This window comes from Moschus berezovskii, chromosome 5 (genome assembly GCF_049115385.1).
Source record: "Moschus berezovskii isolate FMDL1 chromosome 5, NW_MosBer_1.0, whole genome shotgun sequence".
In the NCBI taxonomy this organism is placed as follows: domain Eukaryota; kingdom Metazoa; phylum Chordata; class Mammalia; order Artiodactyla; family Moschidae; genus Moschus; species Moschus berezovskii.
The window spans coordinates 110424872-110443016 of record NC_142464.1 but is presented as its reverse complement, the minus strand read 5'-3'; the positions used below and the strand labels follow the sequence as shown (position 1 = coordinate 110443016).

At 37.7% G+C, this 18145-nt stretch overlaps 1 protein-coding gene across 3 annotated transcripts in view; it reads left to right on the top strand.

The window, feature by feature from the left end:
* Nucleotides 1-18145, top strand: part of MAPK10 (mitogen-activated protein kinase 10) — a 195086-nt gene that overhangs the window by 114474 nt on the left and 62467 nt on the right. For 2 of the 3 annotated variants that reach the window (XM_088836102.1, XM_088836100.1), the window contains exons 8-9: nt 5982-6164; nt 12420-12544. In XM_088836102.1, coding sequence (XP_088692228.1) covers nt 5982-6164; nt 12420-12544 — 308 coding nt within the window. The remainder of the gene's footprint in view (nt 1-5981; nt 6165-12419; nt 12545-18145) is intronic. The other variant, XM_088836101.1, reaches the window with a different exon arrangement.

Below are 18145 nucleotides of genomic sequence, written 5' to 3'. Positions count from 1 at the left end.
AAAGAAAAAATTAATATTACAAATGCAAAACTGGGATAAAATTTTGCAAGGGACCTGTGCAAATGAGTGGCCCTAAAGATTAACCCTCAATAGTTTAATGAAAATTCTACATTGTGATACATATTAACATATATTGAATTTGCTTATATGTGAAATGTCTCTTCAATATTTTTTGCTTTGTAAATAAATATAGATTACAATGATAAATAGATTATGCTGAGATGCATATATATCATGCTTCAAATATCAGCCTCTGGGTATTTCATGTTCCATAGTATTCCATGAGCAATCAGCTGTCAGTGAACAAATAGCCATTTATTCAAATTGTCAGCTTTGACTTTTTCAAAGTGTTATTAGCTTATAATATTTCCCTTTCCTGTGCTCATTTATAATTAAAACAGATGTTAGTTATAATTTTTCACTGTCACTTTTCATATTTAATATTTCTAGAATTTGAGGGGGACTTTCAAGATGAAAATAACACTTTTCAAATGACAAAAAGTAAAAATATTTTTAAAGTAACAAAAAACTCAAGACATAACCATGAAAATCTGAATCCAGACCTTTGTCATATGAATATAGATATATTTCTAGCCTGAATTTTACAATGTCCTCAGAAGTAAGAGTTCTTTGAGAACAAATTTTATCATAGAGAAATATGGAATAATTACTGAAAAATAGTAAAGTAGTTTGAACTTATATTGAATAGCTTTTATGCTTTCCATGAGTAGCTATCCATGTAACATGATATCAATCTGTATTTTTATGATGGCAACATGTAATTTCAGTCCTTCTATAGGTATTCATGAATAGGACTCCTTTTTCTCTGCGTGGAGCTCATGTGTGACAATTGTCATAATTTCTCATGGTCTTTTCAGGAAAGTGACATGGGGAAATATTAGGATTTTTCTTTCCTTGTCATGTTTCCATGTGAACCACCCCTAAGTTCTCCATAGCAAAAGGTGTGGAATAATATTTTGGTGAAATTGACCCTAAACTAATCTGTGTCATAAAACTGAAACAGGTTAGTACTTTATTCTTAGATCTGGACTAATTTTTTCACAAGATATTGTCAGTATTTGTCAAATATACCAGGGGCCACCTGGATTGCAATTACTGTGATGTTTCTTAATGATATCATCTCAAGCATATGCATTCAGAATCTTGTAGATCAATGGGGAGAGGGGCGTGATCTATATTTTTATAAGTTCCCTAAGTTATGAATATTCAGTTTGGGAACTGCAGTTTTTTATCATGATGCCTAACACATGCCATGCATACCTCCACCTCCTATTGCACATTCGTTGCAGGGCTAACATAAAGCCACCCAATAATGCACAACACAGTGCCAACCAGGTAACTGCTTGTCTTGCAAGATAAAGTGGTCCTGGAACTTTTCTAAAGACAGTACTCTTAAACAATATTATCTTTAAAAGCATAGTTAAGGATTTGGGGACAAATACTGATATTCTTTAGGTTGTGAAGAGATGTCAACATTTTTGCACAGAATATTGAATATAAGGCTTAGAGCAGAGTAAAAAGCAAATCTGAATTCACAAAGGTGTCAACTCTGGAAACCATATTCATCATAAGAAAAAGCAATCAATGGAAAAACAAAATGGAGATCAAATAATTCAAAGGGCATAGAAGAATGAAGCCACTAAACAACTCTTTATGATCCCACGTGAAAGAAAAAGTGAAGTCGTTAAGTCACATCCGACTTTTTGCGACCCCATGGACTGTAGCCTACCAGCCTCCTCTGTCCATGGGATTTTCCAGGCAAGGGTATTGGAGTGGGTTGCCGTTTCCTTCTCCAGGGGATCTTCCCAACCCAGGGATAGAACCCGGGTCTCCCGCATTGTAGGCAAATGCTTTACCATTTGAGCCACCAGGGAAGTCACTTGATCCCACTTGGTAGTCTCTGAAAGCTTAAATGTCCATGGTATAAATTATGACCCCAAATATTCAGAAAATAGTAAGGCATTATTCATACATTAGGCTCAAGGCAGTTTGTTATATATTTTAGAAAGTTTCTCAACCAAAGAAGTTAATGTAAAAGGAGGACATTAAATGTGAGTTCTTGGCTAACTGACAAAAATTAGCTGGAATGATTTTCCAGTCTTAGGCTTTCAAATAATCACTTTTACAATCCATACTTTGCTTCTTTCATCTATTGCAATACTACTTATTGAAGATGTTAGTAGTTAATAGTCAATAGTTGTACATTATCTTATCATACTCTATTTAAAAAACAAAACTTTTTATGACTATCTTTATGTGGTGAATTTAGAACTAGATGAGAATATTGTCAAATAATTCCTACTAGATGGCATTTTAAAATTTTCATTAAATACATTTGATAATTATGTTGTATGATGATTTCTGAACTAGTAGATCAAAAATATATATTTTTTGCTTTTATGATGACTGCACATTCTGGAATCTGTAGGTATTCATATCCTTACTCATATAGTAGAAAAATGATGACTTATTAGTGTTCTAAAGCAGAGAAATTGTTTTACAAAAATAATTTTGGTCATTCTTTTAAAAAATATTTACTATTTTAAATTAATACATAATCATAAAAACCTAGTTAATATTTTCTATATTTTTAAAAGTATAATCATTGTGGAAATCTGATGATTAAAATTTCTTTTAAAATGTTTCACCTTATTTTCTATTTAAATATTAATAAAATTAGTTGTTTTATGTGAATAAGTTGGCCTAATAGATTAAGAAAGCAGTTTCAGAGGGATTGCCTGTGACAAACATATGATCAATTTTATGGCAAAAGTAAAGTAATATTTACTACATCAGTTCCAGACTTGCTCTTTTTTTACTGGAATCCTTGAACAAGTCCTGGGTTTAGAGCCAGGAGATACTATTTCTAGTATTGGATTGTGTTTGTTTAATTATGATTATAGAGAAAACTCACATGGTTAACTAAGTACATAGTTGTTAATGATGCAATCCTGTGAACGCCTGTAAAACATGTACTTAGTGCTTAAATGTACTAGTCATGTTTTTGGGAAGAAAGAGCTTGAAATGAATTGGTTAAAATAAAGGCACACAATTTTAAAGATGACTATACCACATATTTACAGTTAGAACAATCAAGTATTTCATTGCCTAATAAAGATTAATGTTTCTTTTTGGTAAACCATTACATCACGGACCATAACAATGTTTCATCTAAAGAGCAATCTAAGGTAGGAAGATGTGCTGAGTGCTTTTAGAGACTTTGATTATCACTTTTAATAAGAAACATTTTAATAGTTCTTGTTTAATTAATTCCAGGATGTTTGACTCCTTAAACTTCCCTGGTGGCTCAGCTGGTAAAGAATCTGCCTGCAATGTGGGAGACATGGGTTCAATCCCTGGGTTGGGAAGATCCCCTGGAGAAGAGAATGGCTACCCACTCCAGTATTCTGGCCTGGAGAATTCCATGGACTATATTGTCCATGGGGTTGCAGAAAGTCAGACACGATTGAGTGACTTTCACTTTTTCTGAAAGTTTACTGTAAAAAAACCATGCAATTGTTTTGGAAATGTTACTTTAAAAGCAGTTCACTTTTTAATTAGATTACTGTGTCAAGTGTTAGTTACTCAGCAGTGTCTGACTCTTTGTGACCCCATGGACTGTTGTTACCTGTCAGGCTCCTCTGTTCGTGGAATTCTCCAGGCAAGAATACCGGAGTGGGTAGCCATTCCCTTCTCCAGGGGATCTTTCTACCCATGGATCAAACCTGGGTCTCCTGCATTGTAGGCAAATTATTTACCATCTGAGCCACAATACTGTAGCTAAATATAACTATACTAATGTGTTGGGAGTATTTTGCCAACTTTGTTAGAAGATTCCTTTACAGAAAATCTGATAACTTCTTTGCCCTGATCCAATCTTTAGAATTCTCAAGAAGTTTGATCACTGATTAAATTATGTCTTGTTAGGACATGATAACTGAACTGTATTAAAAAGTAGATCTCTTTTCATAATTTACAGTGTAAGCATTGAGGTTTATTTAACTGTATTAATGTTTTCTATTTAAAATATAGCTAAGTAAATCTAGCTTACCTATTATAGATAGTACTAACATAAGTTTTTGTTTAAGAGTAACTTTTAACTCTAATCTTTTGCATTTTTTTACTTTATTCCTAATGATTCTCATTTACTACTGTATATTCTCATACACATGGTAACTGAGATGAATTTTTATTGAGAGATGTTCTTGTTTAGTTATTTCTATCATTTTGTAAAGGAATATTCTTCAGTTTTTACCACTCTTACTTCATTTCTTGATATTACACAATTATACTTTTTTTCATCCTAATAACAGAGAGGCTATATGATTTAAATTTTATTCAGCTAGATTATAAGAGAAATAGAAGAGCATTTGCAAATTAACTTGGTTTTACCTTTGTTCAGTCACCTATCTACATTGCATTATGTGTTTATTTTTGTTAAATATAGTTAATTTCGTCAGGACTGTCCATCATTTTTAGTCCAATGCTATAGAAAAACTAGGGGTAATGATTTTACAAATCTTAATTAAATAATATTATAGTAACATTCCCTGAATTGCCACAAATTGCATTAGCAGAAATGAATGATAACTTTACACTAAAGATAGAGGTATAGAATTAGCAACATTGGAAAGAACACTGCCTGTGGTATTGGATTTGAGAATTTCTAAGGCCTCTGTTTTTCATTGACACATGGCAAGGAAATCTATTTGAAATCAACTTCTTCCAGTTGACTATTCAGAGTTTTCATGAGTGGTATTTATCATTCCCAAGCTCTGACATATCAATTATCTATGAAAGATGAAAAAGAAAATCTCAATCAGTGGGTGTGCCTGTCACAGACCCCCAGTTTTGGAAGTATTAGTTTTCATAAAGAGGTAATGTTTTTCTTATAAAATTCCCCATGTTTAACATGTTTTTGAAACACAGGCACTTGGATGAAATCTGCCTTGAATTGAACATCTTATGTTTACCTTCATATTTCACTGAATATTACAATATTCAGGATATAATGCACTATTATCAGAAGTAAGAAAATGGGTATGAAACTCCAACTGCTTTGATAAACAGAATCTTTAAGTCTTTGATTAAGAGTTAATGAGTTACTTCACTCTGTATAATTGGAAGTAAGCCAGAAAGAAGAGCATCAATACCGTATATTAACGCATATATATGGAATTTAGAAAAATGGTAACCTGAACCCTGTATAAGAGACTGCAAAAGAGACATAGGCATTGAGAACAGTCTTTGGGACTCTGTGGGAGAGGGTGAAGGTGGAATGATTGGAGAGAATGGAATTGTAGTATGTATATTATCATAAGTGACCAGTCCAGGTTCGACGCATAAATTTTCCTCTGTTCAAAAAAAAAAAAAAAAAAAAAGAGTTAATGAGTTATTATCATACTGATGCTATTTGTAATGTGCATGAGTCAAAAAAATTAACAGACAAGGAAATTTCCCATTTTCTAGAGAACAGGAGGAAAAAAGAATCTTATAAAGAATTTAAGATAAATATAGATGAATCTTATAAAATATTTATTCATCTGTCATTTTTAGAAAATAAATGACTGGAATAGTTTCATGATAATATTATTATGTGTCATTATATTTTTTCTCTTCCAAATCACATGGCTATGTAAAAGTTTAACTCAATGAAAGAAATTCTTGTGTTATTTAAATACCTTTCCATCGACACAACCCAAAGACTCTTTCATGATATCATATTTTGTTAAGTAATGCTAATTCCTCAAAAGTATATGTGTTCTCAAAGTGAATTTAAAATTCCAAGAGGATTCACTGCCTGACAATCTGATTTTATATTTTTGTCCTTTTTCTTTTTAAAAAACTTCTTCTGTGTTATTGACTGTTCAGAATTCTGAGAAGCAGTTAGTCTCCCAACTAGTGAAAGGCAAGAGCTGGTGTCCTGCACTTGTTTTTGCCCTTAACTATTCAATTCTCAGATATTGACCAGTGGAATAAGGTTATTGAGCAACTAGGAACACCATGTCCAGAATTCATGAAGAAATTGCAACCCACCGTAAGAAACTATGTGGAGAATCGGCCCAAGTATGCAGGACTCACCTTCCCCAAGCTCTTTCCAGATTCCCTCTTCCCAGCGGACTCTGAGCACAATAAACTCAAAGGTAAGCCCTTCAGGGATAACTTCAGAACCACTGTGTGGGTGATGCAGACCATAGAGACACCTCTCCCGATGCTGGGAAAATTGAATGCAGGAGAAGGAGGCAACAGGGGATGAGATGGTTGGATGGCATTACTGACTCAATGGACATGAGTTTGAGCAAACTTCGGGAGATAGTGAAGGATAGGAAAGCCTGGCATGCTGCAATCCATAGCGAAGCAAAGAGTCAGACACAACTTAGCAACTGAAAAACAACCTCAATTTAAGAAGAGGTATTTTCAAAAGATCTTCTTTACAAAGGGAGAATAGTCATAGATTTTACAATTTTCTGGATATCTAAAGAGAAGACTAGTAATAAAGTGTGCGGCAGTGGTATGGGTTAACTATTCATGGGGCTTATTTAGAATCTAAAATTATTTTGCAATGTTAACTCTAAAAGAACAACATTATATATACATTGAAGCAATTGCTCCAGTTATTTTTATATTCTGGAAAATATTTTCAACACAAGATTTTCATTGTAAACTCTTGAAACTATAGATGTTTGAGTTTTATTTGTGTTTTACTAAATGCTTAACCACAATTTTTTATTTTAGAGTGACAAATGAGATTTTTGCTTTCATATTTTGTTTTCAACATAAAGACTTTCATTAATAAGTAATTTTTTCTACTACTATGTCTTCCATTATGAACTTTAGTAATGAATCTTAATTTCTTACCCACAAAATGGGGATCATAACAGCTTCTTTATACGATTGAAGCCATAGAATAAATTTGGCAAGGTATAAAGTATAATATAAGTAATATTTTAATATTTTAATTCTTATTCTAACATGACATTTCAGAAATTGAGGATATGGAACAAATCTGATTTTTTTCCTTTCCTGGGGGAAGGAATCCTATCCCTTAAAATCTATGTGAACCTGGGCAAGTTATCTAATCTTTCTGTACCTTCTTTAACAAACTAAAGCAGGAAGTGTCTATCTTATAGGATCATTGGGAGGATTAATTGAATAATTTGTCAAGCACTTAGAACCCTGCCTGTCTCACACTAAATGCACAGTAATGTTATATATAAAAATAATAATAAATATTTATTAATAATAAAATTATTATTACCAGGGGATCTATGTTGTTGTTCAGTTGCTATGTTGTCTCTGACTCTTTGTGACCCCATGGGCTGCAGCACGCCAGGCTCCTCTGTCCTCCTCTGTCTCCTGGAATTTGCTCAAATTCACATCCATTGAGTCAGTGATGCTATCTAACCATCTTATCCTTTGCTCATCTTATCCTCATCTTATCTTCTCCTTTTGCCTTCAGTCTTTCAGAGTATCATCAGGGTCTTTTCCAATGAGTTGGCTCTTCACATCAGGTGGTCAAAGTATTGGAACCTCAGCTTCCCCTGCGACTCCATGGACTTTACAGTCCATGGAATTCTCCAGACCTGAATACTGGAGTGGGTAGCCTTTCCCCTCTCCAGGGGATTTTCCAAACCCAGGGATCAAACCCAGGTCTCCCACTTTACAGGCGGATTCTTTACCAGCTGAGCCACAAGGGAAGCCCAAGAATACTGGAGTGGGTAGCCTATCCCTTCTCCAGTGGATCTTCCTGACCCAGGAATCAAACCGCGGTCTCCTGCATTGCAGGTGGATTCTTTACCAACTGAGCTATTAGGGAATCCCCCCCAAAAAGAGCACACACTTGTGAAATTTTACTGCAAATGTTCAGTGGACAATTAATTAGTTACAGATTAAATGTACAGACTTAATTTATAGTTAATATAGAATTAAATGAGATGGAGAAACTGAAATGCATGTTACAACTTCCCAGGGTCATATTATCTTCTCCAGACTTCCATCTGGTGGTTTTTAAATTAAGTACAGTGTTGTTTCTGTGTTTGTGACACTTCGTTGCACAGTTGGGTTTATTCCTTCAGCTACCTCTACCACTTTCTGAATTTTATAATTATTGAATTATAATTGTAATACAAAATCAGCAAATTATAAAGAATTACACAAATAATCAAAGGGAAGGATTTATTCTACTGTTACTAAAGAGTGTAAGACCTTTTCAGTTCAGTTCAGTCGCTCAGTCATGTCCGACTCTTTGTGACCCCATGAATCACAGCACACCAGGCCTCCCTGTCCATCACCAACTCCCGGAGTTCACTCAAACTCATGTCCATAGAGTCAGTGATGCCATCCAGCCATCTCATTCTCTGTCGTCCCCTTCTCCTCCTGCCCCCAATCCTTCCCAGCATCAAAGTCTTTTCCAGTGAGTCAACTCGTCGCATGAGGTGGCCAAAGTATTGCAGTTTCAGCTTTAGCATCAGTCCTTCCAATGAACACCCAGGATTGATCTCCTTTAGAGTGGACTGGTTGGATCTCCTTGCAGTCCAAGGGACTCTCAAGAGTCTTCTCCAGCACCACAGTTCAAACGCATCAATTCTTTGGCGATCAGCTTTCTTCACAGTCCAACTCTCACATCCATACATGACCATGGGAAAAACCATAGCCTTGACTAGATGGGCCTTGGTTGGCAAAGTAATGTCTCTGCTTTTTAATATGCTATCTAAGTTGGTCATAACTTTCCTTCCAAGGAGTAAGTAAGTAAAGTAAGTAAAGTCGCTCAGTCGTGTCCGACTCTTTGCAACCCCGTGGACGGTAGCCTACCAGGCTTCTCCATCTATGGGATTCTCCAGGCAAGAATACTGGAGTGGGTTACCATTTCCTTATCCAGGGGATCTTCCTGACCCAGGGATCGAACCTGGGTCTCCTGCATTGGAGGCAGACGCTTTAACCTCTGAGCCACCAGGGAAGCGTCTTTTAATTTCATGGCTGCAATCAGCATCCACAGTGATTTTGGAGCCCAACAAATAAAGTCTGACGCTGTTTCCACTGTTTTTCTATTTCCCATGAAGTGATGGGACCAGATTCCATGATCTTTGTTTTCTGAATGTTGAGCTTCAAGCCAACTTTCACTCTCCTCTTTCACTTTCCTCAAGAGGCTTTTGAGTTCCTCTTCACTTTCTGCTATAAGGCATTTACTTGCAAACAAAAGAATGAAAGATGAAAAATTAAAATCTTTTCCTTTTCCTCATTTTGTTTTCTACAAGCAGTATTGATCATTGTTTATTAGTGAGATGATTTGGTGTTCCAGTAATTCATTCTCCCATTGATGAGGAGACCACCCCAACCCCTACCCTTCCAAGAGCAGAAATGTGGGTGACATGAGAACCCATGGAGTGTGTGAGTCTGGCTATAAAATCAGTTACAAATCAAAAAGGTCTTGAACCAATGAAATAGACACAGACCTGTTAGGTTAACAATCAGAGAAACTAATACTGAAAATCATTATATATTTCTGTACTTCCGTCACTCTTGTGAACTTCAAAGTGTCAATTTGGAAATAGCAGAAATTAAGTGTTTAGAATTGAGATCCCCAGAAAAATGACTAATAGAAATAAAAAATCTTCCAGTAATTTAACTAGTGATTTTTAAAATATATATAATTAGTAAAAATAAATGTGAATATTTTATTAAAATGTAATAATACAAGAAATATAAATGCTGTAGATGTGAAAAATAGATTGCCACATTTGAACTCTAGTATAGTCAAAATTATGAAGAAGTACATAAAATTAGAAGGGAATACATTAATAATAAGAATGATTGCTTCCAGATGGTGGGGAAGGTTGGCTTTTCTGGATTTTATGTTTTATATAATTTCAAAATTTTATAATTAACCATATTTCATTAATAATAAACAATTGCTAATTAAAAATTGGTACATATTCATGAATTCAAACACACTGCCTTTTTCCTAATTTAGCAAACCAGTTTAGATTTTCCTTTCTTTAATTTGAAGTTTTACCATTTTTGGAATAAATTGAATATTTTCACCATAAAAATTTCCAAATCCATTTGGATTCTTATTTTCTGAAATATTTTATGTATTTTCAGATGTGTTTAAAGCATCCTTTAGAAAAGTTAGGGGCTTCCCTGGTGGCTCAGATGGTAAAGAATCCACCTGCGATGCAGGAGACCATGGTTCAATCCCTGGGTTGGGAAGATCCTCTGGAGAAGGGAGTGGCTACCCACTCCAGTATTCTTGCCTGGAAAATCCCATGGTCAGAGGAACCTGATGGCTACAGTCCATGGGGTCATACACACACAGTCAGACGTGACTGAGCAACTAATACACTTTACTCAGCAATGTTATTAAATAAATACATTTACTGATTATCACTGTGCAAATTTTTTGTATCCCTAGCATCCCTGAATGGCAAGCCACTCCAGTACTCTTGCCTAGAAAATCCCATGGACGGAGGAGCCTGGTAGGCTGCAGTCCATGGAGTCGTGAAGAGTCGGACACGACTGAGCGACTTCACTTTCACTTTTCACTTTCACACATTGGAGAAGGAAATGGCAACCCACTCCAGTGTTCTTGCCTGGAGAATCCCAGGGATGGGGGAGCCTGGTGGGCTTCTGTCTATGGGGTCACACAGAGTCGGACACGACTGAAGTGACTTAGCAGCAGCAGCAGCAGCAGCAGCAGCATCCCTGAAACTGTACCTGGCACACAGTAGACGATGTATATTAAATAAATTGAATATTGAATAAATAAACAAGATTCCCTGCATCAATTTGGTTACTAAATCTTGTGGACTTTTTCTCTCAGATTTGCCCCCTTCTCTCAATCCTTGAAGCTTCTGCTCCCATTAAAGTCCTCATTATCTCTCCCATTCTCAAAAAGTCACCTCTAACTTCCTTGCCTACCTCTGGATACTGCTTTGTCCTTTTTTGCAGCTCTGAAGTTTTAAAATGAGTGGTGTACACTCACTTTGTTTCCTTTTAAAAGAGAATTCTTTTAACTTTATTTTTAATTATGCAAGCAATACATGTACAAATTTTCTTCTTCTTAGAGGTACCTATGATTTTCAACTTGTCTATGATCCTTGCAGAATTTTTCTATGCATTTATATCCATAAATATAGAGAGAAATGTGTGTTTTATTGGGAAGAGGCAGATTTATACAGTGACATCAGGATCTATGGGTCATTCTGCCGTTATTTTTTCACTTAATACCATGTCCATGTGAATACATATGAACGTGAAAGTTGCTCAGTCGTGTCTGACACTTTGCGACCCCATGGACTGTAGCCTGGCAGGCTTAAAGCTGCCAAACTTAATTGGTACAAGTAGATGACTCTTGAGAGTCCTTTGGACTGCAAGGAGATCAAAGCAGTCCATCCTAAAGGGAAGCAGCCCCAAACATTCATTGGAAGGACTGATGCTAAAGCTCCAACACTTTGACCACCTGGTGAGAAGAGCTGACTCATTGGAAAAGACCCTGATGCTGGGAAAGATAGAAGGCAAAAGGAGAAGGGGGTGGCAGAGGATGAGATGGTTAGGTAGAGTCACCAATTCGATGGACGTGGATTTGAGCAAACTCCAGGAGATAGTGAAGGAGAGGGAAGCCTGGTGTGCTGCAGTCCATGGTGTTGTGAAGAGTTGAACATGACTTAGTGACTGAACAACGGCAACATTTAGATTGTTTAAAATGTTTAATCCTTGACCAATGCTGCAGTGAGCATCCTTTCTGGATGCTTTTCCTGAACATGTGCAGTTGTTTCTCCAGACTGTATGCTTAAAAGTGGAACTGTTGGGTCATAAGGTATTCACATTTAAAATTTTAAAAGACACTCCCAAATGTGCCCTCTAAAAAAATCTTTATCAATTTACACTGCAACCAACATGAATGAGATTATTGAATATTATGCCATATTTTATTTGTGCATATTTGATGGATAAAAAATATCTCATTGTTTTATTTTTCATTTCCCTAAACACTTGATGAGGAGAAGGCAATGGCAAGCCACTCGGGTAGTATTGCCTAGAAAATCCCGTGGATGGAGGAGCCTGGTAGGCTGCAGTCCGTGGGGTCGCTAAGGGTCAGACACGACTGAGCGACTTCACTTTCACTTTTCACTTTCACACACTGGAGAAGGAAATGGCACTCCAGTGTTCTTGCCTGGAGAATCCCAGAGACGGGGGAGCCTGGTGGGCTTCCATCTATGGGGTCGCACAGAGTCGGACACGACTGAAGTGACTTAGCAGCAGCAGCAGCAAACACTTGGTAAAGTTAGCTGATGTTTGGAAGGAAGGTGCTAACTGACTTTTTAAAATATATTTTTCCCTCCAAAAAATGTCCTTGCCAAAATCAAAATTTAACGAATTTTTTTCTTCATTTTTTTCAGCCAGCCAAGCCAGAGACTTGCTGTCAAAGATGCTAGTGATTGACCCAGCAAAAAGGATATCGGTGGATGACGCCTTACAACATCCGTACATCAATGTCTGGTACGACCCTGCTGAAGTGGAGGCGGTAAGGTTTAGGCTTATTTTATTTTCTTTCCACAAACAAATCATAGTAACTGGGTAGTCCATGGTGTGCACTGAAAGAGAGTTAGAATCCAAAAGAATTCTCAAAGGGCCGTCATAAAATTCCTAAGTCACAAAGCTACTACCTTCCCTTCTAGAAGTTATTTTCTTCAACCTATGTTTTGAGTTGCATTTCTTTTTCAGGATTTCTTATGTGAGATGATTATTCAATCCAGCACCTTGGCTATTCAGGACACGCTTCCACTAGTTTTTGTTAAATTATTAACATGACCAGAGTCTCCTTATGTTTAATGATCAGTCTCTCTTGATGCAAACTAAGTAACAAAAAATGTCATAGAGGAAAAGTCTCTTTGCCTCTGCTCCAATCAGGTGCCTGGTTTTAATAAACTGTGGTACTAAGAACATTTATTCTTTTTAATTAACTTATTTATTTTAATTGAAGGATAATTATAATACCATGATGGCTTCTGCGATATATCCATGTGAATCAGTCACAGGTGTACATGTGTCCCCCATTCCACCTCCCTCCCCACCCTATCCCTCTCGGTTGTCCCAGAGCATTGGCTTTGGGTGCCCTGCTTCATGCACCGAACTTGTAATCTGTTTTACATATGGTAATGTACATGTTTCAGTGCTGTTCTCTCAAATCATCCCACCCTTCCCTTCTCCCACTGAAAAGTCGTAGTGCTTCCCTGGTGGCTCAGAGGTTAACGCGTCTGTCTCCAATGCGGAAGACCCGGGTTCTATCCCTGGGTTGGGAAGATCCCCTGAAGAAGGAAATGGTAACCCACTCCAGTATTCTTGCCTGGAGAATCCCATGGACTGAGAAGCCTGGTAGGCTACAGTCCACAGGGTCGCAAAGAGTCGGACACGACTGAGCGACTGAACAGAACAGAACATTCTTAACATCTGTGTCTCCTTTGCTGCCTTGTATGTAGTCATCATTACTGTCTTTCTAAATTCCATATATATGCGTTAATATATAGTATTTGTTTTTCTCTTTCTGACTTCAGTCAGTTTAGTTCAGTTCAGTCGCTCAGTCGTGTCAGACTCTTAGCGACCCCATGAACCACAGCACGCCAGGCCTCCCTGTCCATCACCAGCTCCTGGAGTTCACTCAAACTCATGTCCATAGAGTCAGTGATGCCATCCAGCCACCTCATTCTCTGTCGTCCCCATCTCCTCCTACCCCCAATCGCTCCCAGCATCAGAGTCTTTTCCAGTGAGTCAACTCATCTCATGAGGTGGCCAAAGTATTGGAGTTTCAGCTTTATCATAAGTCCTTCCAATGAACACCCAGGATTGATTTCCTCTAGAATGGACTGGTTGGATCTCCTTGCAGTCCAAGGGACTCTCAAGACTCTTCTCCAGCACCACAGTTCAAAAGCATCAATTCTTCGACGATCGGCTTTCTTCACAGTCCAACTCTCACATCCATACATGACCACGGGAAAAACCATAGCCTTGACTAGACGGACCTTGGTTGGCAAAGTAATGTCTCTGCTCTTTAATATGCTATCTAGGCTGGTCATAACTTTCCTTCCAAGGAGCAAGCGTCTTTTAATTTCATGGCTGCAATCAGCATCTGCAGTGATTTTGGAACCCAAAAAAATAAAGTCTGACAATGTTTCCACTGTTTCCCCATCTATTTCCCATGAAGTGATGGGACCAGATGCCATGATCTTCGTTTTCTGAATGTTGAGCTTCAAGCCAACCTTTTCACTCTCCTCTTTCACTTTCATCAAGAGGCCTTTGAGTTCCTCTTCACTTTCTGCCATAAGGGTGGTGTCATCTGCATATCTGAGGTTATTGATATTTCTCCCGGCAATCTTGATTCCAGCTTGTGCTTCTTCCAGCCCAGCATTCCTCATGATGTACTCTGAATATAAGTTACTTCACTCTCTATAACAGACTACAGTTTCATCCACTTCATTAGAACTGATTCTATTAGATTCCTTTTTATAGCTGAGTAATACTCCATTGTGTATATGTACCACAACTTCCTTATCCATTCATCTGCCGATGGACATCTAGGTTGCTTCCATGTCCTGCTGCTGCTGCTAAGTCACTTCAGTCGTGTCCAACTCTGTGCGACCCCATAGATGGCAGTCCACCAGGCTCCCCCATCCCTGGGATTCTCCAGGCAAGAACACTGGAGTGGGTTATCATTTCCTTCTCAAATGCATGAAAGTGAAAAGTGAAAGTGAAATCGCTCAGTCATGTCCAACTCGTAGCGACCCCATGGACTGCAGCTTACTAGGCTCCTCTGTCCATGGGATTTTCCAGGCAAGAGTACTGGAGTGGGGTGCCATCGCCTTCTCCACTTCCATGCTATCGTAAATAGTGTTGCAATGACCAATGAGGTACATGTGTCTCTTTCAATTCTGGTTTCCTCAGGGTGTATGCCCAACAGTGGGATTGCTGGACCTTATGGCAGTTCTATTCCCAGTTTTTTTAGGAATCTTCACACTGTCTCAAGCGGCTGTACCAGATTGCATTCCCACCAACTGTGTAAGAGGATTTCCTTTTCTCCACACCCTCTCCAGCATTTACTGTTTGTAGCCTTTTCGATGATGGCCTTTCTGACTGGCATGAGATGATACCTCATTGTCATTTTGATTCGTATTTCCCTAATAATGAGTGATGTTGAGCATCTTTTTCGTGTGTTTATTAGGCATTTGCATATCTCCTTTGGAGAAATGTCTGTCTAAATCTTGTGCCCACTTTTTAATTGGGTTGTTCGACTTTCTGGTGTTGAGCTGCACAAGCTCCTTGTATATTTTGGAGATTAATTCTGTGTCAGTTGTTTCATTTGCTGTTGTTTTCTCCCATTCTGAAGGTTGTCTTTTCACCTTGCCTATAGTTTCCTTCATTGTGCAAAAGCAGAACATTTAGATTATAACGCTTTTACTAGGCCATTGGTGCCTTTGTGAAACTTTGCAAATTAGATGAGAAAAATTGGGTATTTCAATAAGGCCACTGTCTCAGGTTGGTTCTAAGTTGACTGCCATAGGAAGGTATATCTCCATATTTTCCATCGAGACAGTTTAAGAATCTTCTCAGAAGCATAACTCTTTAATTTTTTGCCTGTCTCCTTTTCTCTGAGTAGATCCAGGGCAGCTCAGGAAACAGGGCTATTGTTTTGCCCATGTGTGTTCAATAGGCCTCCCAATAGGAATGTCCTTCTGTCCCTCTTCTAAACTTTACTATCAACAGTGTTACCTTCTCCCATCAAAATCTCACATTCTTTGAAAACTTGTGCTAAATGATCTCATTTTCCTTTAGTACCTTTCATAGTGCCTTCAAATTACTTTGCTTGAATTGGTCATTAATTTTCTATTTGAAATACTCTATTTTTTTCTCGTGAACTTCACTATACACCAAGATTATTCTGGCCCAGCCAAAGCTTGCTTTTTTTTGGCTTTTTTGTTCTGCTTCACTGTGTCAGAGATGCTATGTTTAAGCTGGCATTAATTCTCATCCTTTCTTCACTGGGCAATTGAGAGCTGAAGGATGAGAATAAAGATCAGGTAGAATCAAACTTTATAGACATAATATTAAAAAAGCAACTTTTCATAGTAACCAGTTTCTTAAGTATTACAAAATTTCTGAGAAAATAATTCAGTGATAAATGACTTTCCTGTGTGGAAACTGAGGTATAACATTCTAACATTTTCTTAAGACCTTCTTTCTTAAGCAGCTTTACAATGATGATGAAATTTTAACTTGCTTCAAATTAATTTTAGTCACTTGACTTGATTTTTACAAAATTTTGTTGTTTTTCAGTCAATCAGATGTGTCCGACTCTTTGTAACTCTATGGACTGCAACATACCAGGCTTCCCTGTCCTTTACCTTCTCCCAGAGCTTGCTCAAACTCATGTCCATCAAGTCGGTGATGCCATCCAATCATCTCATCCTCTGCCATCCCCTTCTCCTCCTGCCTGTATTTCTATTTAATATATTTTCTAAAGGATGCATGAGCTTCCTCAGTAGTTCAGCTGGTAAAGAATCTGCCTGCAATGCAGAAGATCCTGGTTTGATTCCTGAGTTGGGAAGATCCCCTGGAGGAAGACAAGATAACCCACTCCAGTATTCTTGCCAGGAGAGTCCCTATGAACAGAGGAGTCTGGCAGGCTACAGTCCATGGGGTTGCACAGAGTCGGACATGACTAAACAACTAAGCACAGCACAGCACAGAGGATACACAGCCATACAGTTTGATGAGTAAAAGAAATACTATAGACTCAACACTTGGAAGCAAATCTTTTCTTCTGAACTTATGATGTAAGAATCATTGCAGTTGCTTAAAGAGTTTTAAAGAAGTGTACCAGAATATAGCAAATGAACCCTTGATACTATTTATTTCCAATTTTTTCTTACATGAATTTGCAGTTGATTTTTTTCTAGACTTTCAACTCAGTTTAGTTCAGTTCTGTTCAGTTGCATAGTCATCTCTGACTCTTTGCGACCCCATGAACTTCAGCACACCAGGCTTCCCTGTCCATAACTTACTCCCAGAGTTTGCTCAAACTCATGTCCATCAAGTCAGTGATGCCATCCAACGATCTTGTCCTCTGTCGTCCCCTTCTCCTCCTGATTTCAACCTTTCCCAGCATCAGGGTCTTTTCTAAAGAGTCAGTTCTTTGCATCAGGTAGCCAAAGTATTGGAGCTTCAGCTTCAGATCAGTCCTTCCAATGAATATTCAGGAATGATTTTCTTTAGGATTGACTAGTTTGTTCTCCTTGCAGTCCAAGGGACTCTCAAGAGTCTTTTCCAACACCACAGTTCAAAAGCATAAATTCTTCAGTGCTCAGCTTTCTTTATGGTCCTACTCTCACATCCATACATGACTTTTGGAAAAACCATAGCTTTGACTAGACAGACCTTTGTTGGCATAGATATTATGCTTTTTACTATGCTGTCTAGGTTGGTCACAGCTTTTCTTCCAAGGAGCAAGTGTCTTTTAATTTTATGGTTGCAGTCACCATCTGCAGTGATTTTGGAACCCAAGAAAATTAAATCTCTCACTGTTTCCATTGTTTCTCCATCTATTTGCCATGAAATGATGGGACCAGATGCCATGATCATCGTTTTTTGATTGTTGAGTTTCAAGCCAACTTTTCACTCTCCTCTTTCACTTTCATCAAGAGACTCTTTAGCTCCTGTTCACTTTCTGCCATTAGGGTGGTGTCATCTGCATATCTGAGGTTATTGATATTCCTTCCTGGCAATCTTGATTTCAGTTTATGCTTCATCCAGCCTGGCATTTCTCATGATGTACTCTGCATATAAGTTAAATAAACAGAGGGTTAATATACAGCCTTGATGTAGTCCTTTCCCAGTTTTGAACCAGTCCATGTTTTCATGTCTAGTTTTAACTGTTGCTTCTTGACCTGCATACAGGTTTTGCAGGGGGCAGGTAGGGGGTCTGGTATTCCCATCTCTTTAAGAATTTTCCACAGTTTGTTGCAACCCACACAGTCAAAGGTTTTAGCGTAGTCGATGGAACAGAGGTAGAGGTTTTTATGGAATTCTCTTGCTTTTTCTATGACCCAATGGATGTTGGCAATTTTATCTCTGG